The sequence below is a fragment of the Pseudoliparis swirei genome, chromosome 22 (genome assembly GCF_029220125.1).
Source record: "Pseudoliparis swirei isolate HS2019 ecotype Mariana Trench chromosome 22, NWPU_hadal_v1, whole genome shotgun sequence".
Classification (NCBI taxonomy): domain Eukaryota; kingdom Metazoa; phylum Chordata; class Actinopteri; order Perciformes; family Liparidae; genus Pseudoliparis; species Pseudoliparis swirei.
Genome location: NC_079409.1, coordinates 7,614,333 through 7,641,376, shown reverse-complemented (window position 1 = coordinate 7,641,376; position 27,044 = coordinate 7,614,333). Strand labels below are relative to the sequence as shown.

Sequence of the window (27,044 nt, the reverse complement as noted above, 5' to 3'; positions counted from 1 at the left end):
TACCGGAACTTTGTGAAGTGTACGTAACAATCAAGTTTACTCGACTCTCTTTTTACGGCTCTGGCTCGTCTTGGGTCTACGTCATAAATCCCAATGCGCTGATTGGCTGTTTGCTTCGTGGCCTGGCAACCAGAAGAAGCTGAACCAAACTAGCATTCTAGCTAGCTCCGACCGCTGGCTGCTGCCGACTAATCTGGAGAGATTTAACCCATCCAGATACCATCATGTCCTCCCGAACTCTGCCTCTGCTGTTCATTAATCTCGGTGGAGAAATGCTGTACATCCTGGACCAACGGCTTCGAGCTCAGAACATCCCCGCTGACAAAGCCAAGAAAGGTAACGTTAGCTAACTAGTTTAGCAGCCATCCTGACAACACGAATGTCACCCTGCAGTGAAACATTCACGTTGCATTGCGGTAACCGCGCACGTCAATTGTTTGCTTTTTGGTGAATTAGGAATCAAAATTCATAGAAAGTCAATACAAAGTATATACATGAAACCGGGTCAAGAGTTAACGATAATGTGTAAGCTGGTTGTCTTATATTCACATATTTTTGATAAGAAAATCATAACTCGCATAGACACCGGTTGCTGTTGCATTAGGGGAACTGTCATTTTAAGTATATTAACATGTGTAGGTTAGCTGACTCCAATTACTCCATGGTCAATACATCTGCTGTTCCACTAAGAATGTTAGTCTATATTTAACTGGGGTTGACAACAACATTGTTCAAGTTTTGAGTCATTTGTCGTTTGAGAAATCTGGTTTTCATAACATAATTTAATGAATCTATCTCTTTTCACATCACAAAATGTCCACAATAGCTGGCTGGATAGAGGATGACAGAAGGAGAGGTATTATTGCAGAGCTTCAGCATAACCATGCGCTGATGCATTAGTAGCTCTTCGCTCCGCTTTGCCTTAGACTGACTAGTGTGTGAGAAATAAAACAACAGATGCAATTTTCAACCGACCTCGCAGCAACATGAACTACATGCCCTGACACAATCATTAAGTGTCTCTCTTGCCCCAGAAAACTAGTACATTGGATTTGGTTATACTGCATTTATCAAGACACTCGTCTGGTGTCTCCACACTGTCTTTCTGCGCTTTCATTTATCTTTTTTTATCACCTTTGCCTCCCCCTTGAGCCAAATAAAAAGCTTGTTGGATATTCTTAATAGCTGATTGATGGATGTAATCCCATTAAATGAAACATTTCTGAGGAGAGTGAGAACACAACCTGGGAATTGCCCTGCTGCTTTACCAAGTAGGGCATACGCTGATGGCTTTCCAAGCTGCTGCTTCATTAGAGCTGTTGGGATACGCTTAGGATGAAATGGTGTTGGCCAACATATAGTAGACAATGCTGCCTGCTTCTGAGCCTACTGTGTAGAAAGTGCATATGCCTAACCTCAGTTAACTGGACTGTTGTTGTTTTATTGTTTGCCTGAATAGTTATGAATGACATCATCACCACCATGTTCAACAAAAAGTTCCTCGAAGAGCTTTTCAAGCCACAGGAGCTTTACTCCAAAAAAGCCCTGCGGACTGTGTTCGACAGGCTCGCCCATGCCTCAATAATGAGACTGAATCAAGCCAGCATGGACAAGGTGAGTCTTCATGTACAGATGAAGCCATCCTTTGCATCATGCACATGTTGAATTTGTCCTGTTCCATCTTTTTTGGGGTCTAATTAGTATTTTCACTTCAGTACTCCAAGCTTATCTACACATTAATCACCTTCTCACCAACAGCACAGTGATGCCAGTTGATGCCTCTTCAGTATATACACTACATTTAGAGTCAAGCAGAGTACAGATCTATATTAGACAAATATACATATTAATCACTGCTTTGTATTCATACCCCAAGTTTGCAAATATTGTATAATTTGTTGCCTTGAGGCATGGAACAACAACAAAATATATAACTGAAGTACAGATTGAGTCATATCTTAAAGACTGTATGTGGCTCCATCTGCTGTATATTTTACAACAGTGGCATTGTGTGTATGTTTGTGTGTGTGTGTGTGTGTGTGCTCACAGCTCTATGACTTGATGACCATGGCTTTCAAGTACCAGGTGCTCCTCTGTCCCCGGCCGAAGGACATCCTTCTCGTCTCCTTCAACCACATGGATGCGATCAAAGACTTTGTGAAAGACACTCCCAGCATTCTCAGCCAGGTGGATGAGACCTACCGGCAGCTCGTAGAGGTACACAATGCCACGCCTCACATTTGTTATCGACAACAGGCCTTCGCTTCGCAACATTACACGTGGCTTGCAGAGTTCTTCTTCTTTTTTTTTTTTAAAGGTCTAATTTTATAACGGGTGAAAAGCATAAAAGGCCTCCGAACTGGGCCGAGTATACTGATTATACAAAAAGTTTTGTTTTCTTATTTCATTTTGTACAAAAATGTCAAAATGAGGAAATAACAAATGTTAGAAGTGTCATAGTCCTATGAAAAAAACTAGTATCAATGTCAACAAATCATGCGATCAATTAAAATGGGTACTTTCCTATTTCAATATTTCCGGGTGATATACTACTAGAATGTCAAACTATTTGGATTGTAATCGCATACATCAAGCTACAGGCTGATTCCACATGTTATATTTTTGTATTGTTTGTGTTATTAAATAGTTTTGTTTTTGTTTTTAAAGATGTACACAACCCTGTCTAGTGGAGAATTCCAGCTGATCAGACAAACTCTCCTCATCTTCTTCCAAGACATGCATATAAGAGTAAGTCCACGTTTCAATCACACAGAGTAAATATACCGAATAATATTCCGTTGTCTTTGTTTTTTCTTTCTTTTCCTCACAAGTCTGTTTCTACCTTTTCTTCTCTGCCAGGTGTCTATTTTCCTCAAGGATAAAGTGCAGAATTCTAATGGCCGCTTTGTACTTCCCACCAGTGGTCCGGTGCCTTATGGAACACAAGTCCCAGGTTTGATAAGGTAGCACTTCCTCTGGCTGTTTGCACTCAGACCAAAACAATGTGTTCACTCTGAAGAATGATGGTGAGGACTGAGATGAAACAAGTGCCTTGGATCCTAAAATATCCGCTCTTAATGTTGACTTTTTCCTTCACGTCTTTCATGTGCTTGCTGATCTTAACTAGGAGACTGTAATCTTAGGTTAAGTAGGCTTATCTGCAGCTAATGCCATTACAGAGGTTTTGTGGAACAAGAATTTACATTCTAATTTTAGAGCGTTGTATGTTCAGCATGAAATAGTTTGAACTAGACATGCTCATTTCAAGGTCCATACTTGTATTTTGGGTTTTTACAAGAACTTGTTTTCATGGAATTAAGCGTTTCAGTGCCTTCACAGTATTTATATGGCACTTGGACTTTAAAATAGTAAAAGACATAAAAATGTAACTACAAAAATGTGGGGGGACCTTTCAGGATTGTATGTGCACATTGATACCTTTTTGATACGTTGAAGAAACGAGCTGACGTGTAGAACATCCGTGCTTCAACGCTGTGCTTTTAAAGTATGAAACAACAGAGGTCTTTAGGATTCCACTTCAAGGAACTTCTTCCATCACAGGAAAATATATTTAACAAAAATGCCATGCATAGAAAAAGTATTGAAAGCACGTTTGTCCATATTATTAAATGTATTTTTCTCTCTGGTAATTCCAGGATGTTTAGCTGCAGCGGTGAAGAGGTGACCAGGCGGCAGTTCAGTCACGGAGGAAACTACACCGCTGCTCTCCGGGAGGGATCGTTCGAGATATTTGGAGACCGGGTCACCAAACTAGGCACAAACATGTAAGACGCTGCAAAGTACCGAAGATGTGCGTGATCTGGACTCGGTGATCCTGTATTAATGCAAGGACAGTGAGTCGATGATGGTTTGGGAAATATTTCAAAGTACTAAGTCAAAGGCAACTGAACATAATGGTGGAATCATGCTTGAGAGTCCTAGATATTTAAATGGAGTGGTTCGATTTGGCATAATTTCATGTTATAACGTTGTTAACACCTGAAATAAATGTAGTAGACGGATCATCTTTGTTGCAGTGAAGTGTTCATGCTCTCATCTGCATCTTATCCTCCAGGTACAGTGTGAGCCGCCCAGTGGAAACCCACATGTCAGGAACATCTAAAAACTCTTCTCAGCACACAAAGGTGAAACAGCTTCTCTCTCGGCACTGTAGACATTCATGATTGTTATCAAGTTATATCTTTAACAGTGTTTCTGACTTTGTTTAATTAACCCTTTACGTGTCCACAGTACATAGCATGAGCAGTGACGCCGGTCCAGACCTATACTCTGCTGACAGAGGCACATTTATCAGTTGAAGTCTCTCAGCGTTCAGGTTCAGCACCGATATACCGAAGTAAACGAGCCACTGTGTATCAACAGGTCAACGTTGCTCCCAATCCACTCGCCAAAGAGGAGTTGAACCTGTTGGCCAGGTTGATGGGAGGGTTAGAGGTTCAGACGCTGGGAAACGCAGAGAGCGGCTTTCGAGTCAACCTCTTTTCCACCGACGAGGAAGAAGAGTGAGTCTTCTTTTCTTTTCTTTTTGTTTGTTCCGTCAATGTGCTGTATGGTACTTGATCATATGAAAGTTCTACAGAAATGTTATTGTTTAACTTTTTTGAATCAATCAAAACTAACATTGTGACTGCTTTTTTTTTTTTTTTTATCACAGAGAGGCATTAATATCAAGACCAGATGACCTCTTATATGGAGTCATAAACATCCAAGCTACGAAGGTAAAGCATAGTCCTCTGTCCCCACAACCTGTTTTTACAAGTCCAGTATTTGTGAAGTGAAACTTTGGTGACAAAATACTGTCGTCAAAGGGAAAGTGCAGACTACAATACTCTAAAAATAAGCTTCTCAAAACACACACTATTTATTTATTTATCCCTGACATGTAGGCCTTAGGGGGCACCAAGGGATCTCAGACAAGCTGGATTGATTGTGATCAACTACTCCCTGTTGGGAGATGTGCGACAGGAGCGTATGATTATAGAAAACTCACAAGACGTCACTCCCCGGAAATGCCGTCCGGTTTGTTAACTCGGCCAGTGATGGAGCTTGTGTGGGCCAGAGTTCATGGAGCCTCCCCTCCATCTCTTGTGTCCCCTCAATAGGCCAAACACTAATCCTCATATTAACCCTCTTTGATGTTAGTTTAATTTTGGACCATCTGCTTTCCTCTGATTGGATACATCACAGAAGGATTCAAGTTTATTTGTTTAGTTTTTTTATCTCAGAACTAAAACGTTTCTCTGGGACAGACAAATCATGGAAAGGAATATTGTAGTCGTTTACCCTCGATAATTAACACGTATGATTGGAAGCAGGGTCAATTGCTACTTATCTTAATGATCGATTTGTAGATCAGATATTGGAGGCTTTGAGGTGTAAGTCCTTGTGATGACCACTGTGGCACTGTGATGGACGGATGTCCACGTGTGATTAGGTCCTCAAAGATGCATGTTAACACCAGGTCTGAACGGGGGGGATGTTGTCTTTCAGGACCAGCAGGCCAATGCAGAGCTGGCCAAGATCATGGGGGAGTTCACAGACTCCGGGGATCAATCTCCCAGTTCCAGCAGCAAAGGAGATGACCTTCTGGCCATGATGGACGGGCTGTGACATCATCACTCTCTCAGAAATGCCCAGGGGGTGGGGCACAATGGATCGGCAACAGTACGTTCAACTGAGGACCAGTCTGCTGTTTGTAGCCACACACACACACACACACACTGCACAAACCTCACACGGTTAGAAATCCTTCTTCTTTGGGTGCTTTTTAAAATGCAGATGTGAGTCAGTGTTTCCATTGATTGTTAAATGACCAACTGCTTACTCCAAATTTGCATATTTAAGTTGCAAATAATGTGGGGAGCCCATCTTTGAGCTGTAAGACACTTTAATCTGATGTTTCAGTGTTTCAGTGGGCTGATGTCAGTGTGTTAAACATGTGTATGTGAATTGGAAAACTGTCTTTTTGGAGTTGGACTGCGCTCCAGCACACAAAATACATATTTTACACAATTGAATGTATCTTAAATGTTCATTTATACATCTAAGTTGTAGTTGATTGTGATTCCATGTTACAATATGAAAAGGGAATTTGCTACTACTGCTGTATTTTAAGAAAACATATTATGATAGTGTGGGGCGATCGATGGAAACCCAAGTGCTCTTTCAAATCTTTATTTTGTTAAGAAATATGTTTGTGTTGGGTCACACTGTACTTCCTTAAAACAGTATGAGGACCAACTTGTACGTCTTTTCTCAATATCCTGTGATGTCAATAGTTTTGACGGATGACCCAGAAATGAACTCATTGATATGTTATTATGATGGATGTAGATATGTTTATTGCATAATTTATTTATTCAAATGTATTTTATTTGTATACATATTGCAAAAGTCTGTAAATTGTTAAATGTGGTATGTAAGATTTTTAATAAATACATGAAAAAAGTTGTTTTTTACACACATATGGATGATTTATTTTGTTTTGGGACTAAAGCGAGTGTTAATAATGGCATGGACCTTGGAACAGCTTGTTGCAGTTTAAAAGCTCCAACAATAGGGGGGGCTGTCTGACCTTTATTTAAAAAAACATGTTCTGTGTCTGGTCTGTCCAAAGTGACTCTCACACACACACCACGTTGCATACTAGTATGCAGTCATGCTGTGTTTGATAAAAACTCATTTAAAAAGTAGTTTTTTCACAAATTCACTTGCTGTATGAGGGTTTACTGAAATATATAAGAACAAATGTATGATTGATTATATTCAGCTATAACTACCACCAAACCAGAACGTTATAAAAGCAATGTGCTTGAATGTAATCCCCAATTAGACTCCCGTCCACAAGCCTACATTGACAATTGCAATATATGTGTGTGTAGTCTGACTGCAGATGGGTCAAAGTGAGAAGTGAGACAGTCTGCACTATTCCAGTAAACTACCCTTGTATTTGTATACACACACACACACACATATATACATACACATGCGTGCACGAACGAACATGGTGCATACCATGCGGGAAAGACATGCTGAGACATTTCTGTGATCTCATCCGGGGGAGGAAGATTCTGGTGAGGCCTTCCAAATAATCTTGGCAAAGGAGAGACAAGAAACACTCTGTGCCCCGAGGATACAACCTACCTGCAAAACAAACAAACCAGAGCTTATGCCAGTCATCCCTGCGTGACTGTTCACTGGAGTTAAGCATGGCACCCTCCCTGCAAAAAGATTTGCAAGATTACTCATTTAAATATGTATATTACATTATCAGAATAGTTCTACTATATTGGCATATTTTAAAGAGGTGTATAACGTTTAAATAGTACTGTTAGAATGATGATTGTTATTGTGAAAGTCTTTCATGTGCAGCCAATTTAGTTTCCACAAAACATGCCAAAAAGAGACGCTGAAATGTGAAACACCTTGCATTCGGGGTATGATTCAGTTTCCTCTTGAAAGACTGTGGGCAGGACACTGTAAAGCCACAGGCTGACGAGTGTTTCATGTGGCCGGGGGCTTGTGCTCCGCTGAGTCAATGCAGGAAGACGAGTGCAACTCAAATAAGCCTTTGCCATTTAGGTTGCCCTCTCTGTCACACCTGCCTACTGGTATGAAACTGGTAGCTGTGGGTGAAATTGAAGGTGAACAGGGGAGTCTAAATTGGGAACACGGGTGGGCTGTATACTAAATTGTCACTGTCATTGCAGAGTAAATGAGCACAAAATGTACCTTTTAGTGGGCTGAGTTTGTGTGTTAGCAATGACATCCTGCCTAATTGCAATTTGTAAAGATATAGCATGGTACAGGAATATATAACTTAATAATTCAACTTTCACTAAGTCATATGGTTGATGTGAATTAAGTGCAGTAGGCTATGTGATTCAGTGGAGAGACTTCTATGAAGCAACATTTCAGAAGATTTCTTTATGCACAGTTACAGTTACGTGACCTTTGGTTGTTGCAAAAGATACGTGTAATCGTGTGCCTGAAGAAGACAACAATCAGTTGTTTGTGTGGTTGAGGTAGACTTGTTATATTGCTCATTAGATTAGAACATAAAGGCTCTACTTTTATTTTTAAATGCTCCATCTTTTCTTACACCCTCCTCCGGACGGATTATTGTTAAAACGTGGGTTTTTTCTTTTGCACATTTTATTTATAGATCATCAAAATGCAATGTAGCCGAATGTTAAACGTATTAGGCCTAACTTATTTTCTGTCTGACAAAAAACGCACCACTACAATGGTATGTGTGCTAGAAACTTATTTGCGCGACACAATTCATAATTATGACAATGTATGAAAAGGGTGTTGTTTCATAGTGCGACACACTTTATTGTAACGTACTAAACTTTTCCCGTAAAAACAACGATGATGCAATGGGTTTCGTTTAGTAACTTGTATTATGCAAAGAATTTCATCATGGGTGCGCAACCATTTAGCAAGAGAGAAACAAACAGGCAGGTGTTTGCATTGGTCGATCGCAGCTGTCAATCAAATAAGTGTGTGCGTCATATCCGTTGTCAGGTGGCGCTGTCGCTGTGGAAAGATGCGATCAGCGAAGAGCAGAGGCTTTTCCTTAATTGCTCATTTCAGTCACAGAGGCTGAACAGCCCGAACAGCCCGAACCCTCTGCGGTCTCTCCTGTTCGCGCGAGACGCTCCGCGCGTCCACCGCAGCGTGTTCCCGAGAAACATCCATGTTGTGAGCAGACGTCGCAGACTTTACCCGGCGGTTTTTGGCTCGAGGTAAGCGAGGTGGCGAACGCGTTGCTATCTAGCTCTCCGGCGAAGCTAGCCAGCTGTAATATCACCTACTGTGTTTAAATGGCCTCCCGGCTGCTGCGGTGCCTCCGGCTCGGCTTTCGCTAACGTCGCTTTTAGCATTCGGGACTCTTCAGAATGACGCTCCGTGCCTAAGTAGCCGCGACCTAGCTCACGGCTGCCCTGTGTTAGTTTGCTGCGAAAGCCCAACTCCTTGTTGTGTTGCGTGCCCCCTTTGTGTGGCCGGTGTGCCTGAAGCCGGGGCAGCGAATTAAGCCGAATACATTTCAGCCTGCTTTTGTCTGTCGTACTAAGTCTGTATGTGCAGCTACGCATTAGCACCTGGTTACTCGAGTTATTCGCTTCCTGCGGAGTGCTATAATTTATTTATTTATTTTTGTGCACAAAGTTGTGAGGTATAACGTCAGCGTTTTTTTTCGTGCGGCGTTGCTCCGCTCGCTGCCAGGAGGACTGCACGGTGTCCAGACCTTGCGGTCGCAAAATGGCACCGACGACCGACGTGTGACAGTCTGTGTGTGCGTTTGTCATTATTTTCCGTCTTGTCATTTATAATGTGAACTTGCGTACGTGGACTTGTTGTGCGGTCAAGGACGTTGTTATTGCAATAATGTCGCCAACAACTGCGGTCACGTCGAGCTTGATAGCCGTAGATGTGTGTGCGTATGTGTGAGAGCTGACATGAATGATTGACATTTCATTCAAGCAGCATGGATTAAAGCCCGTTTGACCTTCCGAGTTGCCATACCTCTTTGTCCTGACTTTTGCGTTTCATCTATTTGTGGCTTCATTGATTTTTTTTCTTTCTCCCATCTCTCTGGCTTTATGTTCCCTCCAGATTTGGCTCCATGCATACACATTTACTACCTGCTCTAGTGTCCTTATGCCGTCTTTGTCCATCCCGATACTATCTTGATTTTGCATTCAAGCTGTTCTCGCAGAGCCAGACAAGTGGCATGGAGTCTAGGTGGGTGGATCCTGAGACACCTACGCGGTTGTTTTGTTCAGATACTATTTCAGGAGCCCACATTTCTCGTGGGCACCGGCAGCATGTCTCTCCTCCTTTTGTGCGATATGATTCAGAGGCTGTATCTGTTCTTGTCCTCCCTCCGGTACAGGCAGAGGCAGTCTTGCTTGCCAGATCACTGGCTGTGCAACGAGGCACAGCAGTGTCAGAAAGGGATAGCTGTGTGCCGTCGTTGCGCTGATGTCATTTCGGTCAGTGTGCATGAGTTGGTTGCATTGACCTTTGCTTTTGAGATGTGTCGGGGGTTGGCCCCAAAGCAATATAGCTGGTGTTTACTCGGTAAATGAATGGCCATGGGACCGTTTGTTGTGTGTCGTCTATTAGTTGGGTCCGATTAGTGTTTATGTTGTATTCTCTTATAATCTGACTTTTGCTAAAGTACAACCAAGGATCATCTTGTTTGGAAATGGCTTAGTTTAAGCTCTGTCTGCCTTTTTTTTTTACGATAGCACTTAACTAAGAATTTTAAATGAATCCGATAGCAATGGGGGCAGTATGTACATTTTTTAATTCGGCCAACCACTTTGGCCACATGATGAACCGGGTCGAATCATTGTCTTTCCCAGGAGCCTCGTACATCGCAGCGGTTGATTTATCCGTTGCTTTGCACGCGCTTGAGTAAAATGCTCTCTTCCTATTGGCAGGCCGACGGTGTCACCCTGGCTTGTGCCATACATGCTGTCAGAAAACCTCAGCTCATCAGACTCAGTGGGCGAAGACGAGTAGAGATGGAGACAGATGGGCGAGAGACATGGCGGTGACACTGTCTGCTGTCTGGGATCACAAAAAGCCTCATGGAAGTGAGAATTCGTACCAGACTGACTGCCAACTGTCCGGCCTCCTCTCTGCCCAAAAACGCCAACTGGCGAGTGGCGCACGATTCGGTTTGAAACGGAAAGATGGCCGAATTCATTAAGAATATATCGTTACGAAAACATTTCCCGAGTGTGTTCCATTTGCGAGACCTTTTATGTCCGGAAGTTGTTTCGGGCTCATTATCTAGTTTGCAGTTTATAAGGTGTTTTGGATGTTATTAGTCTGAATCACCTCTTGTTAAGTCGGCGAACATACACACACACACACACCACAGCGTTCGTACGGTCATGGAAAACCTGGAAAAGTCATTGAATTTAAAAATGGACATTTCCAGGCCTGGAAAAGTCCTGGAAAAAAAATTGAATCATAAAAGTTTTGGAAAAGTCCTGGCAATTTGTTAATATCACATGTTCATTTACGCCGAGTTTGAAATAATTAAGATGTTTCTTTAAAGAAAGACGCTCAATATATAAGCCGGCGTACGCCCTCAATACGCAAAGTGTTCTACATTTCAGTTTGGTCATGGACATTTGTTTTAAAGTCATGGAAAACCATTGGTCCAAATGTGTAAGAACCCTGACACCACTGCTATCAGTTAGTGACATCTTAGTGACATCATATGATGGTGATTGTATTTATTTTTCCAGTTCTGGTGCGTGTTCTGGTACATTTGTCTTGCACACATTGGTGTCATCACCTGGGCAGCGAAGCGTCGCTGTCCAATGGAAAGTGAGGACGACAGCCGGGTGAATCACTCCTCTCGGTTCGAGGCACTACTTCCCTGTTACGGGAAACAGACGGAGTAGGAACTCTGTCGGTAAACAAAGCGTACCTGCCTCTTGCTCTCTGAATCCTGGGAGGTGCATCGGCTGTGGCAGTTGAAGTCATTTGTCATGATGATGTGTCACACTGTGTCACTGGTCCCTCCTGCATGTGAATCCAATTCCTTATCATAGAGTAAAGGGCTTGGCTTTTTTTTGTTGTGTTGTTGTTTCGGCCTTGTTCGAACACGCATGTCCTTTCAGAGGAAGGTATGCCAGATAAGCCGGCTGTACAGATTTTTTCGATAAAAAGCAGGCAGATTATGAGCAGGGGGATTTTTCTAAACCCACATCCAGCGCATGCAGGAAGAGCTGGAGACGGATACGTGGTGGGGCTCAAATAAAAAACTATTTGGAAACAACAATTGCGTGCTCGTGTAAAGCCTTTACATGACACCATTTACCATTTTTTTAAAAAAGCTGATTTTAAATAGCAGATTTTGGCACATTTGCATTGCGTGTCGGGGAGATTGAATCTGAGGTGTCGCCCTTGACGCCAGCAGCCATCCTTCTGAATGGAGCCGTAATGGCCTCGCATTCACACGGAGGTGTTGGTAAACATGTGGGAGGGCTATTTAAAATAGGCTGGGCGGAGCTGCCCCGAAGTTCACCTCCTCTCTCTTCTCTTCACTAATCGGTGCATTCTGTCGTCCTCCTGCTGGATCTCTGGGTACAGGCTTCCTTTCTAAACGGGCCATTTATAAAGCCGCCGCCGCTGTTCATCTCGATGAAGCGCCGTGTCCGCGCGGTCACGCGTGCGCACTTGACGTTCACCTCGACTGTCTTTACCCCGTGTACTAATAAGATTTATTCCCTTGCGCAGCTCCAGTATGTCCAAGCGGCGCTCGTCGGAGAGGGGGGCTGGAGAGACGTCGGGCAGGGCCAGCAAGCTTCAGTGTCCCGGGATATCGGGCAATAACGCCAAGAGAGCCGGGCCCTTCATCCTCGGTAAGGAGGCAACTTTCTTTTAGCACGAGCTCCAAAAGTATGGATGCGGTATGCAAAGTTGTCTGAATGGCTGAGATTGCGCCCAGTTGTGTGAACATGTGTAACCTGTGTGTGTGTTTGCAGGACATGGGGAAAGATATTTGTGTCTGTGTGAATGTGAGAGTCGTGGGCTGTCCCAATGTGGACTCGCTCCTCAGACAAGAATGTGAAGAATTTCCCTGATCCCGCTCACGTCGGCCAGAGGTCCCAGTCTGTGTCAGGCCAAGGTTATTTCCTCCCTCTGGAAAATGTCTCTCTGCCGTTCTCTCAAACGTGAATGTTTTCTACTCCACAACTCGTCCACTATTTGCCATGCAGAGTGCCAAAGACAACATTACACCAGGGGTGCTAATGTGTACGTGCACATGCAGCCTTTTAATGAGTTTCAGTGAGAGCACACACTCCTGGCATGCAGCCTCCTGCCTTTTGGTCATGCAGCTGTCCTTTTTTCTTCTTCTTCTTCTCCTTGCAGGACCTCGCCTGGGCAACTCACCGGTGCCCAGCATCGTGCAATGTCTGGCCAGAAAGGACGGCACCGATGACTTCTATCAGCTCAAAGTAAGTCGTTCTTGGCTGGCGCGTTTTTAGGGGATCTCTTTCTTGCAAACGCAGAGAGTTAAGCCCTTGCTTGAATTCGTAAATAAATAAAAAAATTTGAAAGCTATGATGTCCCAGTCGACATCTGAACTTTTGACCTTTCTTGGTTGGTGTTCATTTTATGGTCCCCTGTTTCTGTCTGGTGCAAAGAACGAAACCTCAGCTGGGCAATCTGTTTATTGGGGCTATTTAATTACACATGGGAGGGCACTATAGAGAGAGGGGGAAGAGGAAGGTAGCGCCCCACCTGGAATGTCTCCTTCTAACCCCCACGACCATGCAGTGAGTCAGCGCGGGACCCTCCCCTCGTACCCCTGACTCCAGCGCCTCAGTGTCTGCTGCACAGCTTGTTTGCTTCACATACGAGCCACTGTATTTTTTTAAAGCAGCAAAACTCTTTTACCATCTCCACTGCCCAGATTGTAACTTCCTCTTAAATGCCGAGCAGATGTACCTCGCTGTAATGCCTTCCATTATTTAGACTGGAGATCGGCTTCATACTAAATGGTTAAAGCTCTCTTTCAGCCGCCTGAGCGCTTGTCTTGTGACCTCTAATGTTTGCTCTGTTCTCGTGTGTGTGTGTGTGTGTGGTTACGGCAGATCCTTACGCTGGAGGAGAGAGACGACTCTGCAGGGGAGACTCAGGAGGAAAGGCAGGGGAAGATGCTCCTGCACACAGAGTACTCCCTCCTCTCTCTGCTGCACAACCAGGACGGGGTGGTGCATCACCACGGCCTCTTTCAGGTAGACTGACACCCGCACACATTTGGCAATTAAGTTACATTTCTGTTCACGGGTGCACGGTATATCAGAAGTCAAATAAATCACATGGACAAACGGGGGGGAAAAAGCGTGTCTTTTAGTTTATCGTGCATTACTCAGCCCCGTGTGGGCGAGTTTCCTGTAGAATTGAAAATGCTTAATAAATCCACATTACCATGGAGACGTGTCTAACTTTGATTCAGTTCAGACTACGGCATCACCATGTACGCATAAGTAACACTACGCTGCTGCTATCAGCCCAGGAACAGCGGAGGTGAGCTCGTCGTTAATCCTGCCAGCTGCTCGTATTTTCCTTATCAGGGTTGTTTCAAGGGAGAAGTGGGAGTACCATTTAAGACATATTTATCTGTCGTCATTCTCTATTCACAGCTCTATCCATTTACAATGCTCCCCCCCCCGCGCATCACCTGTCTTCCTGTTTGCCTCCTCCTTTAACTTTGTTATTGTTCCATCTGCCAATGTCATCTCTCCCTCTCTCTCTCCTCCTCTCTGTTTTTCATTGCCTCTCTTTCACATCCGTCACTTCCACTCTGCCTCTGTTCTCAAAATAGCAGCATCGAGCTACGCACTCTGATTAATTTAGGCCTGCAATATTGATATTGGTTATTAAAGTGCATTTCCACTGAGTGAACCAGTTAATGTACACTTTGAGAGGCTGCATTAAAAAATAAAATGAACTGACCTACCTGATGCGGCTATCAATAAGATGTCGGGACTGTAGTTGGAAATAGCGGAATGACCTCTGTTATTCAGCCCCCCACCAAGGGGGGCAGCAACATGCAGGCTAGTGATTGATGTCCTCTGCTTGATTCTATGCCCTAAGCTGAATGAATCGGCTTGCTCAGCCGGCATAGCACAGGAGTCCATTCAGTTTGATGCATTGGTGAATACCTCCACCTATGTTGATTGAACGCTGTTGAAATTGAGCCCCTTTCTGAAGATGGCTGCTCACACTTCTCCTTGTTGTTGTTGTCCAGGATCGAGCCTACGAAATAGTGGAGGACATGGAGGCCAACAAAGTACGCAAGTTGAAGAAGCGGATCTGCCTCGTGCTCGACTGCCTGTGTGCTCACGACTTCAGCGACAAGACGGCCGATCTGATAAACCTCCAGCATTACGTTATAAAGGAGAAGCGGCTAAGCGAGCGCGAAGCCATCATTATCTTCTACGATGTGGTGCGTGTGGTGGAAGCCCTTCACACGGTGAGTCTAGGATGGAATTTGTTCAACAAAAGCCCAGTGAGTTGCTAGATTTAGTAGCTCAACGTAGCATTCTTCTTGCCCCGGGCAAGTGGGTGAGGCTCAAGCGCGTGTGCCAGAAATTGATGTAATCCTGGCTGGCGAGTATCAGATAATGACGTAATCGCATCTGGCGCGTGGTGTACTTGGTCGTCGAGCTCAAAATATTTCTAACTTTGTGCCTCGCTCGATCACGTGTCATAGTAAAAGCAATATTTAGGGATTATACCAAATTGTTTTGAGACGCATTAGAAACGATAGTTCTTACAAATCTTCATTTGAGTGTGTGTGTGTGTATATATTTAGCCAATCAAATGGTTTCCAGGATATTCAACCTTTTGTTTCCTGCATGTTAATATTTGACTTATTTCTTGTCGGGGCTTGTACGTGGGACATACTGTATCCCATGAATATGAATTAACATATAATTACAATCCCTCCTCTGCATTGTGGAGGTTGCTTTACGGTTTCTTGACGGTTACAACTACAGGCCAGGAGCAGATCTATGGGTTACATGTAGGAAAATATGTGTGCATTTTGTATTTTTAGCAATAAAAACAGCTGGGCTACTACAACTTTCCGGAAAATATCCCCTTTGTTATTGTTTGCTAAATTCCGATGACTCATCTCCCATGTCCGTGTGCCACTTTAAAAAACAAACTCTGATTGTTTTGATACCAATGATTCACGGGGCACAATCCGAGCTAACCTTTTTTCCCCCTCTTCTCGCTCTTCCATGCAGAAAAACATTGTGCACAGAGACCTCAAGCTGGGAAACATGGTGCTGAACAAACGGTAAGGTGAAACTCACCCTGTCATTCGAACTCTCCAGCCGGCTAGCTGGCCAAAACCCTCTCGTTACACATTACGCACACATTCTTGACGACTCTGACAACCATGCCACAAAGCCGACCTTTTCATTTGGACGGACGTGACTGCACTCAAACACTCCCTCTGCTTCCACGCTACATCGATTGCGTCCAAACATCGAGCACGCTTGCATCGCGGAGTGATCTCACTGGACTCGGTCACTTCTCATTCGTTATCTGTCGGTGTGAGTACAGGCATTGAGATGTCACGTTCCAGGCTTATCTTTTTGACCACATGCACACATCTCTGGTCAGAGCCGGTTGCCTTCTCCTCCAGTAGCAGGAGTGGTGGTGGTGGTGATGATGATGGTGATGAAGAAACGGGAGTGTTTTGGCCAGGGGAGGAGGAGGAGGAGGGTGGTGGTGGGGAGGGGAGCAGACGAGCGGAACACTCCGTCCCAGCTGAAGACAAAGGAGAGTCCTGCCAAAGGCCCCATAGTTCAGAGCTGACTCTCTCTCTCTCTCTCACACACACACACACACACACACACACACGCACACGGACGGACTGTCATCATTTATTTACCTTCTACTCTGCTTTTGTCTCTATTTTTCAATGTCTTTTCGTCATCTCCCCCTTTTCCTTTTCACTCTTCCCATCTACTCTACGCATCAGACTTGGCTTGCATGTTTCCCCTCGTCCCTCCACCCTGCGGACGTCCAGTCCGTATGGGACGGGCGTGGCCAATTTTAGATGCAGACCGCTGCTAAAATCCCCCGTTTCTCCCCTGCTGCTCGTCGTCAGTCCGGGAAATGCGCCGATGCCATCAACAAGCTCAGCAGTTTCTGTATGAATGATGTGATTTCCTCTTGCCGAGCCAGCTGTTATGAAAGCAGGATGTCGTAAAATGAATCTGCAGGGTTGTCATGTCAGAGCGGTCTTGACTTCCATAGATGGAGATGCACCACAGCAAGGGGTCCTTTCTGTTCTCAATCTCCACCCGACTGTCTGTGTAGGTTTCCGTCACCATATGTGCTCTGTTGTCATAGCAACGGATTACCCCATATCGCTAAATTAGAAGTTAAGGGGTTATTTTTCTGCGCCGTCTGGTACGGAATATTTAATTCTGGAATTATCCGTGAACTATTTTCCCATTGCATAACTACTTTTGAAAACACGCAATGATGCAAGACGAGCAGCATCCATAATCCCGTCAGAAATGCCAATAACACGAATGCTTCTGTAAAGTGTGGCTTCCCTCCAAGTCTCCGTAGAGGTCGCCTTCTTCACCTTCTTTCTCGTCAGCAGTCGTATTTTCAGCAAAACGTTCCGGCGAGGGAGGATAGAACATCGGGGCCGTTTGGGTTTCTGGTTTCCTGACTGACACGAACAGGAAGCAGCGACGCTGTGGTCTCTCTTCGGTCCTCGGGGACCCTCGCCTCACGAGGCAAACATGCAATTCAATTCACACAATCTCCGGTGCGAGAATAGAAGCTCGGGTCGTGATGCAGACGGACAAAAGAACCGACTCCTCCGTAAAGCAAGCTTTTATGCGGCGGGTCCTTGAAGCGCTGCACTCTGTTCTGGCTCGTCCCTGCGCGGATCACACGGCTTGGTGACAGAGATTTGGAGCGTCAAGGCCGTTCAAGAGGTTGATCATAGAAGTCGCTGGAAATTATATGAACCAAATGTTCTCAGGGGAAATTTGAGATTGGAACATTTTGTTGAAAATAGTGTTTGACGGGAATTGGCTCCAGACGCTGTAATAGGAGCAATGTGTGTGTGTGATGGATCTGGGTGTGAAAGTAGGAGAGAATAGGGGAAGCTGTTGACCTCAGGCTTTTTAGAAAGCGGATGCGGGTGAGCAGCGTGATCAACAGAGGACCCAGGCTCCAGACCGTGGCTGCTTTTCGTCTGCACTCGTGTGTGTGTGCGTTCGCCATTGAAGTGATCGTTGCACGTATGTGTACATATTAAAAATCTCCGTGCGCTTCATATACTCGTTTGGCAACCCATCGCCGATGCAGGCTGAGTCATCGGGACAATCATCCGGAGCCGCAAGTTGACTCATGTGTTTGTCAAAGTGTGGCGCTTTATTTTCTCTTCCTCTGCTGAAAGAGCGTGGCGACACGGAGCACTCGTCTTTTCAACTGTTGGCTTCACTCGACCACAAGCAAACTAATTGTACCGTAATGACTGAAGAATGTTCCGGTGCCGCATCGTCTCCACAGAACCCAACTTGATCAAACGTCGCTCACTTTGAAGGGCCAGTGTGTCTGGCGCATTTTCATTTTTCTTTCGTCTGAGGCCTGATGTAGGCAATCAGATAAAACAGTGATGATGATGATGATAATAGACTTAATGTAGAGCATAAGAGTTTATATAAAGCGTCATGGAAAGGTACAGAGACGACATAAGAATATAAAATGCATATTCATGAGAAAATGAAGATTTTTTTTTCTTCATGAGCATTTCATTTGGGAGAGTTATACAGTAGATTTTATTCTGAAGAAAACTTTATGAAATAAATATTGTCTATAGTTATTTAAAGGTTATTAATACAATATTCTGATCATTAATACTGCATGACATAACTATTTTCTTTGTAAAGATATAAGAGAATAATGTCTGAGCATGAAGTAGCTTTGGCTCGTACAGCGATTGACGGCAGCAGGGCAGCGACCGTCCTCCAGTTCTCCCTCAATAAAACGCGGCCGGCTCCGTCAGCTCTGATGACCGTTGGCCCTTTAGCGGCGAGCACGGCCTCCAGGAGAGCGTTGGGATTTGACTGATTTCCGTGTCGGTCACATGATGCCATCGGGCTCAAAGACCCCGTTCCCCCATAGACTTGAATTGGGAAAGAGAAGATCATTATTTTTTTAGATGAATTAACTTCCCTGTACAAACAATTTAATGGCCCTTTTTTAAATAAGTATGTCCCATTTTAAATGCCCGAATCCAGGGTTACTTTTCTTTCTCCGTACGTGAATAAACCTGGACGGCGGGAAAACTAGTACGGCGCTTTCTCCATAAACCCATGGATGAGGAATGTTGCTGCATAATGCGGTCGATTTAATCTGAGTTTTATACTTTGAAGAGAGCTTCATGCACCACTGAGCAACTTTCAAAGGAACGATTGGCGGCACTTTTTTCGCTGTAGTCTGTTCAATTCATACATCTCCGGCCGCCAGCCGACGACTTCGACGCCGCTATGTTGAGAGGCGCGTCGAGGCAATGGATATGCTCTGAATTATCTATTTAACTACAAAATGCATGCTGAGAAATGTAGAATACAACGGATGCTACAGAGGAATAGTGCAACGTAACATACAAGGAACTACTGAGTCAAAAACACTTGAACATTGTGGACTTGAAGACCCTCCGTCAGTGGATGAAACTGCACAGAATCTGAGATTAAGATTCTTGCGTTGCATCGGTAAAGGAAAAAGACAACTTGTATTTTAACTGCAATTCTAAGCGAGGAAGATGGGAGACTTCCTTCTTGTAGACTGGGTGTGCACACTCGGGTTTTGCATTTGGCCGTCACGAGATACTCGACCCAGTGAGCCGTGAGATTATTAAAACGAGGCACGCTCGCAAGTTCCTCTCCTCCCCGTCAGCATGTGTTCACGTCGTGCGTTTAGCAATGACTGTGCAGCGTCCCACGTTCTAAACCGACATCTGTTCTGATGAGCGACACAGTTTGGCCACGGTTTGATCAAGTTAAAGAGGAGAGTCCTCGGGTGTGGGACTGTTCAAGCCCAGAAATGTGAACGACAGAAGTTATTAATCGGGCGTTCTGTGTGCGCTTCCAGGACTCACCGAATCACCATTACCAACTTCTGCCTGGGAAAGCACCTGGTGAGCGAGGACGACCTGCTGAAAGACCAGAGAGGAAGTCCGGCCTACATCAGCCCCGATGTGTTAAGCGGTGAGTGAAAAAAAGAAACCGCGTTGCATCCGTGCATGTTCCTTGTATCGGAATCTGTGTCTGTCAGACATGTTAAAAACCTCCTTTCTGGTGGTCAGCATCACCCAGTTTGTGTCACTTTCCCAACACTGACCCTCCAACAGTCACAACTGTTTTTGCAGCAACTGATCATGTGTGTGTGTGGAAACCCTCCTCACTTCCTTTTAGTGTTCACTTTAAGATGTGAAATAGAGGTTTAAAGTTTACTGCATATGAAAAAAACAATCGTCTAATGTATACGTGTACAACATACCGGGCGTGGTTCTGGTTAGAAGAGCGACCCGTGTGGATCCGGGTCCAGAAGGCAATCTGGGATTCTTTTACAGATTGTTAAGGAGACAGTCTTGTGTGTGATTCTTCGGTTTATTAGGCAACAGGAAAGCGGTTATGTTGCAATCTCGGCTCTCGCTAGAAACGGCGTATTTTTGTTGTCGTCTTTGTTTGTGTAGTTATGCCGATGTTGCATGTTCCCATGGTATGTGTCTGCAGAGGAAGCCGCTTTCCTCTTTCTGTGCAGCATGTTCTCTGTCTGAAAAAAAGCAGAAATCCATTGTGTTGTTTGGCTTCACAATGCTCATTCGTCACAGTAAATGTGCAGACCTGAGCGCCGCACACCGATCGGGTCGATGCGCCGGCGCCGCCACGCTAAACCCCAAAGCCACGTCCAGAGCGTCGTCCCGGACAGTGTGCACGATTTTGAGAAGTCATTTCAAACCGAGAGCTCCAACAAACTCCGAAACTCTATGAAACCGCGGCCTGTGCAGCAGCGTAACGTGACAGGCACACAATTAAACCGTGCTCCAGTGACTCACGCTCTGATGACTCACTGGAGGGAAACTACTCCCATCTACCCCCTTCCCCTCCCATCCCCCACCCTGGCCTGTGTGTGTGTGTGTGTGTGTCACAAGCTTTAACATAATTGCCTGCTGCTGTTGCTACCGCCTGCCAGGCTGTAACAACACGGCCTATGGTCCTCCACGGCCATGCTGCTCCACTTTCAGCAGCTCCAGTCTGTTAATCGATCCACGGCTGATGAAAACACTTCCTTGATCCCATCTAAAAGTCAGCGGTAATAATGTATACGGAGCCGCGGCCTCCGTTTGTTTACTCATCTCGTTAATCATTCGACCCGGTGACATGACAGGAGTTGAACTGAAAGGGTTAATCGCCCCTCTGAGTCACACGGGGCAAACATGTTGATTTCAAACTCTCTGGGAAACCTGTTTTTTGCGTGTCGCGAGGCACTTTTGCCGTCATTTGCATTTCAAATTCCCTTTTGCTGACGTCAAAACACTGATCCGTATCCCCCGTCCTTCCCGTCGCCAGGTCGGCCGTACCGCGGTAAACCCAGTGACATGTGGGCTCTCGGCGTGGTCCTGTTCACCATGCTGTACGGCCAGTTCCCCTTTTACGACAGCATACCTCAAGAGCTCTTCCGCAAGATCAAGGCTGCCGAGTACTCCATCCCAGAGTGAGTCATTGTCCCGTCTTTGTGATATTTAACAGTGATGGCATATTAAAAACGTGAATACATTTTATATATCTGTTAACCCCATTTTTTTTTTTTTTGCATCCCGGAATTGAGATTTTATATGCAGAACGTTTTGCTGAGAATTTGTCACATTTTCATATTCCATAAGAACCTGAAGAAAGCCCATTGTAATCTTCCAATAGTGGCCTTTTCTGACTAAAAGTCACATGATCATGAATCAAACCGTCCCTTTCTGTCCTCCTTCACCTCCTCGCAGGGACGGCCGTGTGTCGGAGAGCACGGTGTGCCTGATCCGAAAGCTGCTGGTGTTGGACCCTCAGCAGAGGCTGACTGCAGGAGAGGTGCTGGAGTCTCTCAGCGGCATCATTGTCTCATGGTAATTGCGCCCCCTGCTGGATGTTTGAAAATGATCATAATTTCACAATTTATTGTTGAAGAAATAATGGTGTTGGATTTGTTTAAACGGTATACTGCCATGAGTGAAGATCTCCACATTTATGATTTTGATTTTGTAGGCACTTGGATTGTCAGCACACAGTGAATACGTCTCCTGCTGAAGGCTTAAGATCGCTGGTGTTAATCATCCTCTTTGCCGTGTTTTCCTAACAACAGGCAGTCTGTTTCATTGCTGAGCGGCCCTCTGCAGGTGGTGCCGGATATTGACGATCAGGTCAATCACGCAGAACATCTGCAAGAGGTAAATTATGACACGACGTGAAGGATCTGAGCACGTTGGAGAAATACAGCTAAAATACAGCTTCTCACGAAAGAGCCCCACTTTGATGCGATGATGTGTTTCTCCTCATGTTTACATTACTTCCTTGATAAACTTGGAGAACCTGCTCGTCCGCTCAGATGTTGCGTCACATTGAACAGACTACATTTCCCCTCCCCCTCCAGGCCAAGGCGATAGAAGAGTCTTCGCAGTACGAGTTTGAGAACTACATGCGCCAGCAGCTGCTGCTGGCCGAGGAGAAGAACACGATCCACGAGGCCAAGAGCTTTCTCATCAAGCGCCAGTTTGGCAGCATCCCACCCGTACGGCGTCTGGGCCACGACGCACAGCCCGTCAGCCCGCTCGACGCCGCCATCCTGGCACAGCGGTTCCTCCGGAAGTAGTCCCCCCCGACGGCAGTCCCCCACCCCCACCACGCCCGACCTCCCCCGGGGAGTACGGGAGCCCTGTGGAGTCCCGAGAGCACTGAGGAGGACACGCCCTAAAACTGAACTTCTCTTACAGGAGGTCCAGCCCAGACCAGGGAACAGACATCCCCCGTGGGAAGGGGGGCTTTGTGCGAGCCGAGTGGAAGCGGGTGCGAGTCGGGCACCACAATGAACTGCTGATTTCCAACGTCACGCATCGTATCTGAGTCCTTTGGCGAACCATGGAATGTCCAGGAGGAGGATCTGGACCAAAGGTTCCCCGCCCTCAGGTCAGCCACAGTCACCGGACGGCACCGACCCACACGGGGCGAACACGAGGCTCGGCCTGCGGTGTGGAAGAGACGTTAAACCCCCACTTCACTCCCCCCCATCCACTCTGGACCCCCGGAGCAACACAGGACCAGAATCATGTAGCAACCCCCTCTTCCTCGTGGTTCATGGTATCGCCTCAAGTCGGATCACCTGACCGCAGATGTCACTTCTCGATACCTCCATTCCGCCCTCCTCCTCCTTCTCCTCCCTCTTCCTCTCTATTGTTTACCGTACCGAAAATGATAGAGGCTCGTCCCGTCTGTAAACTCTGACTTCAAATCGATCTACCTCTCCGTCTCTCTTGCCTGTTGGTAAACCATGCTCACTGTTTTGAGACACGGGATTGTAACGATGGAGTCTTGATGCCACCAGTGACATAAAGCGTTCATGTTTTCTGTCCGCGTGATGCTTTTGAAACCTCTTCAGTGGTTTCCAAAAAAATCTGAATAAGCTTTTTCTTTATCATATTAACCTTAATAAGTAGCATTTCGTCCCTACCTTTTGGATTGAAGATGATGAATATCAAAGGATGTGCCCGCGCATCCTTTGATATTTGCAGAATGCATTGTCTCCGGCTCTTGCTCACCCCTGTGGAAATCTATTTTAGCACCTAGGCAGCTAGCGTGAGGTACCTGGAAGTCACCATGCCAATACCTGAATGGGAAACACTGTCGGATCCTCCCTGCCAAGGCATAGTGACGGCGACGCTTCCTCAGTGCCATTCTCGCGGAGATCGAAGCACTGTCATGTTTCTATTGCCAAAAATCATGTCTTAAAGTGACTCTCAGCCAAGGAAACTGGTCCCCACAGCCTCATTCAGAATCAAATGGCTTCCAGGTATTCCAACTTCCCGGTTTCTCTTCATCAAGATAGATGATGGGGGCAAGTTGTTTTTTTTTTTCTTCCTCAGTATGAATGTGAACCGTCACTCTCTGCTTTGAGTCCGCGGAGCTGTTCACCTCTTGCCGGCCACAGGCCCCTTTTTAAGCTAACCTCCAATGGTTGTGTTCTGTTCTCCGGCCCGCCTCGCCGGCAGACACTGAAGGCCAGAGCGGGCTTTGCGGAGACGGGGCTTGACTGAATGTTTTGCACCGGTTGCCACGAATGCTTCTCTTTTAAGATTGAAAGCGATCTCATTCTAAAGCCATTTCTCAAGCCTTCTCTCCAGCGCGACTTGCACACGCTGGTGTGATCCCACCATGTCGGCTCTCTCCACGCAGAGAGAGACGAGGCGGTGGCCGGGGATCGATTCCGTCGTGTTTCATCGAGAAATGAAAATACGGACTCGTCGATTTCTACGTTTAGATGCCGGGGCGGCTTCTCGGCCGTCGACGCGTTCTCGTCTTTTATCGAAGGGTTTCCTGTAACCATGGCAAAGCGACTAACCAGTGACTGTTGGGCATCTGTACATTGCAACTTGCCTTTGCGTGTTGGTACCTGCTTTAGGCTCTCTAGACTCCTTCCTATTTATAACTGATTGCATGCACATAGGCTCTGAAATATTTTCAAATGTCTTCACTTATTCTTTTTCCTTGTAATTTCATGTTGATTTATTTATTCTCTCGTGTCGACCGCCCGTCCCCAAATGCTCTGCTCTGCGTACGCCGGTGTAGCGGGGGTCCTAAACCTCTGTGCTCTCCCAGCTTTAAGAAGTGGCGTTGACGCCGACATCGGTTCTCACTTTGATCGTCTTCAGCCACATTCATGAAAGAGTAGCATTTAAAAAAATTATATAATTCTCAAGTCTGTGGTCAACTTAAGCTACACTAATAACAAGACTGACTTTGCATAGTTATATTTTTTACAGAAAACAAAAATTATACTAGGTTTTTTCCCATTTTTGTTGTTCTTCCTATCATTTTACCCCACAAATCCCCACATACGGCTGCTCTCTGGTCGTTGTGTAAATACGTACCACCGTGAACGCGCCAGGCACATTCTATGTCGTTCCACCCAGCGAGACGCCGACTCCGTTTCAACGTGCCGATTGACGTGCATTATGGGCCACGTTGGCCGTCGACCGCCACATCCAGAAGCTTAAATGATATGTCACGGGAGCCGTCGGCTCTCTCCCACCTCAATGTGAACTCCATGGGCGTGCAGCAGTATTGTCGTAGTTTAGGTTGTTCACCGGGGGGGAAAGGGTGTTTCACGAACACCGGAGCTATTGCTGAATGCCGATCGGTCTGTGGAAAGTGTATTGCGCAATCTTCCATGGAGCCCAACGACAAACTGGTAACGACAGGTTCAATAGACCCTTGATGTAGATGTTATTTTGCCCCCCCCCCCCCCCCCAATCAAAAAGTGTTTCACTTTCTAGTTCGTGGATTGTACCACGCTCAATGCTTTGTTTGACAGAGTTGTATTGGTCGACTGCCATGTGGACCGAACAGCATGGAGATGGTGTGAGGGTCAGCTCTGTGTAGAACACGTGACTGTTGCATGATTTTAAACGTGCGACCGATTTGAACGTCTGCAGGTAGTTTCCTTCGGGGAAACTACCAGGGAAAGTAGATCCATCCCCTTAATTGAATATGTAGTGACATTTTCTATTCATGTCCCAAGTTTTAGTTTTGATGGTGATTTTTCACTCTGCTTCGAAGTCCTGTGTCTGCAGTGTATAACTGATACGTTGCTGACCGTTTCAACTGGAAACTAGTAGTTGTGAGATAAGAAACGTGGTGTGGTTTAAACCCAATGGGATTTGTGTTGTAAGCTGCTTGGTCGGACGTGGGCATCTAGATAAGGAAAACTGCGTAATTGTACAGATGAAAAACACGTTTGTATTAAAAAAAAAAACCACATATTTTTCTACTTCATCAGATCTCTACATGCATGTCAGCAATAAACTTTGATATGGAAACATTCTTCTTTGTCTGTGTGCTGTCACTTCCTTTTACTTCCAGAAGATGGAGCAGTTTCTTAACAAATCTAACTGAAGCCAGCATTTGGACCATAATGGACTTTGGCATCAGGAAATTAAACTGAATGTTCGTCATTGTTGCCTTCCAGATTTTTCCTTACTATATGTGGCAAATACAATCTACAGAAAATGTGCCAGCCATCTATAAGGCTTTCAAATAATGTTGTCTTCGGCCTCTGAGGCTGAGCCTCGTGTGAAGAATTGAGTCTCTGTGCCACCTCAGTTTTGCGGTGAGTTGGTTTTTGGACCAAAACTTCGGTGGAGGTGCTCGAACAGGAAATCACCTGATTGACAGCGCTGCGGGACCCTGTGGGCTCTGCCAAATCCCCAACCCTGTCTCAGGGCCTTTCAACACACACACACGAACACACACACACACACACACACACTTGAGAAGGGTATTAATTCAATAAGAAATCCTGTCATGCATGCCAAAGAACACATGGATGTAACATCATACAGGTATAAACAGACATTGGATGAAATCTGTCATGATGGCAAATGTTTCATGAGACACTATGTAGTCCTTTTTATTACAGCACACTCATGCTCGGCTACTGTGACGCCACAAAGATGTTTTCGATTAAAGAAAGAGTCTCCCACGGAGGGAAATTGGATCTTAAGCCCTCGAAGCACATTTTGGGAAATCAGATCTTCGATCAAAAAGTTTTTCAGTCAATAAGTATAGGTAGGCTACTAATGGCAAAAATGATATGTTGACTCAAAAAAAATAAAAAAATATGAGTAACCTTTCCCACCTTCTGAGATCCTCAAGTGGGTATCTACACCCCTCTCCCAACATATCAAGTGTGTAGGGGGGGGGGGGGGGTGGAGATTCCCAAGGGTCAAAGTTTCGCAAATGCTTTGTCCCCATAAACTACAACCAGCTGGCCCTCAGGAGGTGCATCCCGGATCCATGCGTCTCAAACTAACGATTGTTCATTAAAGGCTACGTCGGACATCTGCGATGCTTTTGCTTAATTACCTCGGAGAGCATTACGTATCGTGGCTTCATCCAGTTGGTCGTGGATGACAGAGGGCGAACGGGGATCCAGATGTGTGCACGTAACCGTATCGTGAGCTTCCCGTGTCCGAGTACTTCACTGGTAGCAGCGTATTTAAAACGTTAAGGAAGGAGAAATAATTGATTGAGTGTATGAATGTGTCACCAACTGTGTCCAGCGTTCGGTGGTGGAAGTAAACTAGGTACATTTTCTCAAGTATTGTACGTGTACTTTATTTCCATTTTTTGTAAGATCTTCAGCTGTCCAGTAAAAACCATGTATCTCCAAATCTTTCA

The 27,044-nt window shown here is 45.4% G+C and overlaps 2 protein-coding genes across 3 annotated transcripts; both read left to right on the top strand.

Moving 5' to 3' along the window:
• The first annotated feature begins 159 nt into the window (after nt 1–159).
• Nucleotides 160–6,483, top strand: oscp1b (organic solute carrier partner 1b). Of its 2 annotated transcripts, XM_056444098.1 has the most exons (11): nt 160–336; nt 827–856; nt 1,460–1,614; nt 2,050–2,217; nt 2,668–2,748; nt 2,860–2,963; nt 3,657–3,785; nt 4,076–4,145; nt 4,384–4,523; nt 4,676–4,739; nt 5,512–6,483. In XM_056444098.1, the coding sequence occupies exons 1-11, from the start codon at nt 225–227 to the stop codon at nt 5,629–5,631; spliced, it is 1,173 nt and encodes a 390-aa protein (XP_056300073.1). In that variant the 5' UTR covers nt 160–224; the 3' UTR covers nt 5,632–6,483. The 2 variants fall into 2 exon arrangements, with proteins under 2 accessions (XP_056300073.1, XP_056300074.1); XM_056444099.1 differs by lacking the exon at nt 827–856.
• Nucleotides 6,484–8,417: 1,934 nt separating this feature from the next.
• stk40 (serine/threonine kinase 40) lies at nt 8,418–25,688 on the top strand. The gene is made up of 11 exons (XM_056444435.1): nt 8,418–8,771; nt 12,292–12,416; nt 12,928–13,013; nt 13,653–13,796; nt 14,813–15,037; nt 15,816–15,868; nt 19,699–19,814; nt 21,180–21,324; nt 21,602–21,721; nt 21,958–22,042; nt 22,246–25,688. Exons 1-11 carry the CDS (start codon nt 8,446–8,448, stop codon nt 22,462–22,464), a joined length of 1,644 nt encoding a protein of 547 aa, XP_056300410.1. The 5' UTR covers nt 8,418–8,445; the 3' UTR covers nt 22,465–25,688.
• The last annotated feature ends 1,356 nt before the right edge of the window (nt 25,689–27,044 follow it).

What these genes read in the sequence shown, in the direction of transcription:
- stk40 (XM_056444435.1), top strand. Translation starts at nt 8,446, where the DNA reads ATGGGTGCGCAACCATTTAGCAAGAGAGAAACAAACAGGCAGGTGTTT. An exon ending in CCGGCGGTTTTTGGCTCGAG is followed by an intron (nt 8,772 to 12,291) that starts GTAAGCGAGGTG and finishes TCCCTTGCGCAG; the next exon opens with CTCCAGTATGTCCAAGCGGC. An exon ending in ACGCAGAACATCTGCAAGAG is followed by an intron (nt 22,043 to 22,245) that starts GTAAATTATGAC and finishes CTCCCCCTCCAG; the next exon opens with GCCAAGGCGATAGAAGAGTC.
- oscp1b (XM_056444098.1), top strand. Translation starts at nt 225, where the DNA reads ATGTCCTCCCGAACTCTGCCTCTGCTGTTCATTAATCTCGGTGGAGAA. An exon ending in CGCTGACAAAGCCAAGAAAG is followed by an intron (nt 337 to 826) that starts GTAACGTTAGCT and finishes TGTCCACAATAG; the next exon opens with CTGGCTGGATAGAGGATGAC. An exon ending in TCCAAGACATGCATATAAGA is followed by an intron (nt 2,749 to 2,859) that starts GTAAGTCCACGT and finishes CTTCTCTGCCAG; the next exon opens with GTGTCTATTTTCCTCAAGGA.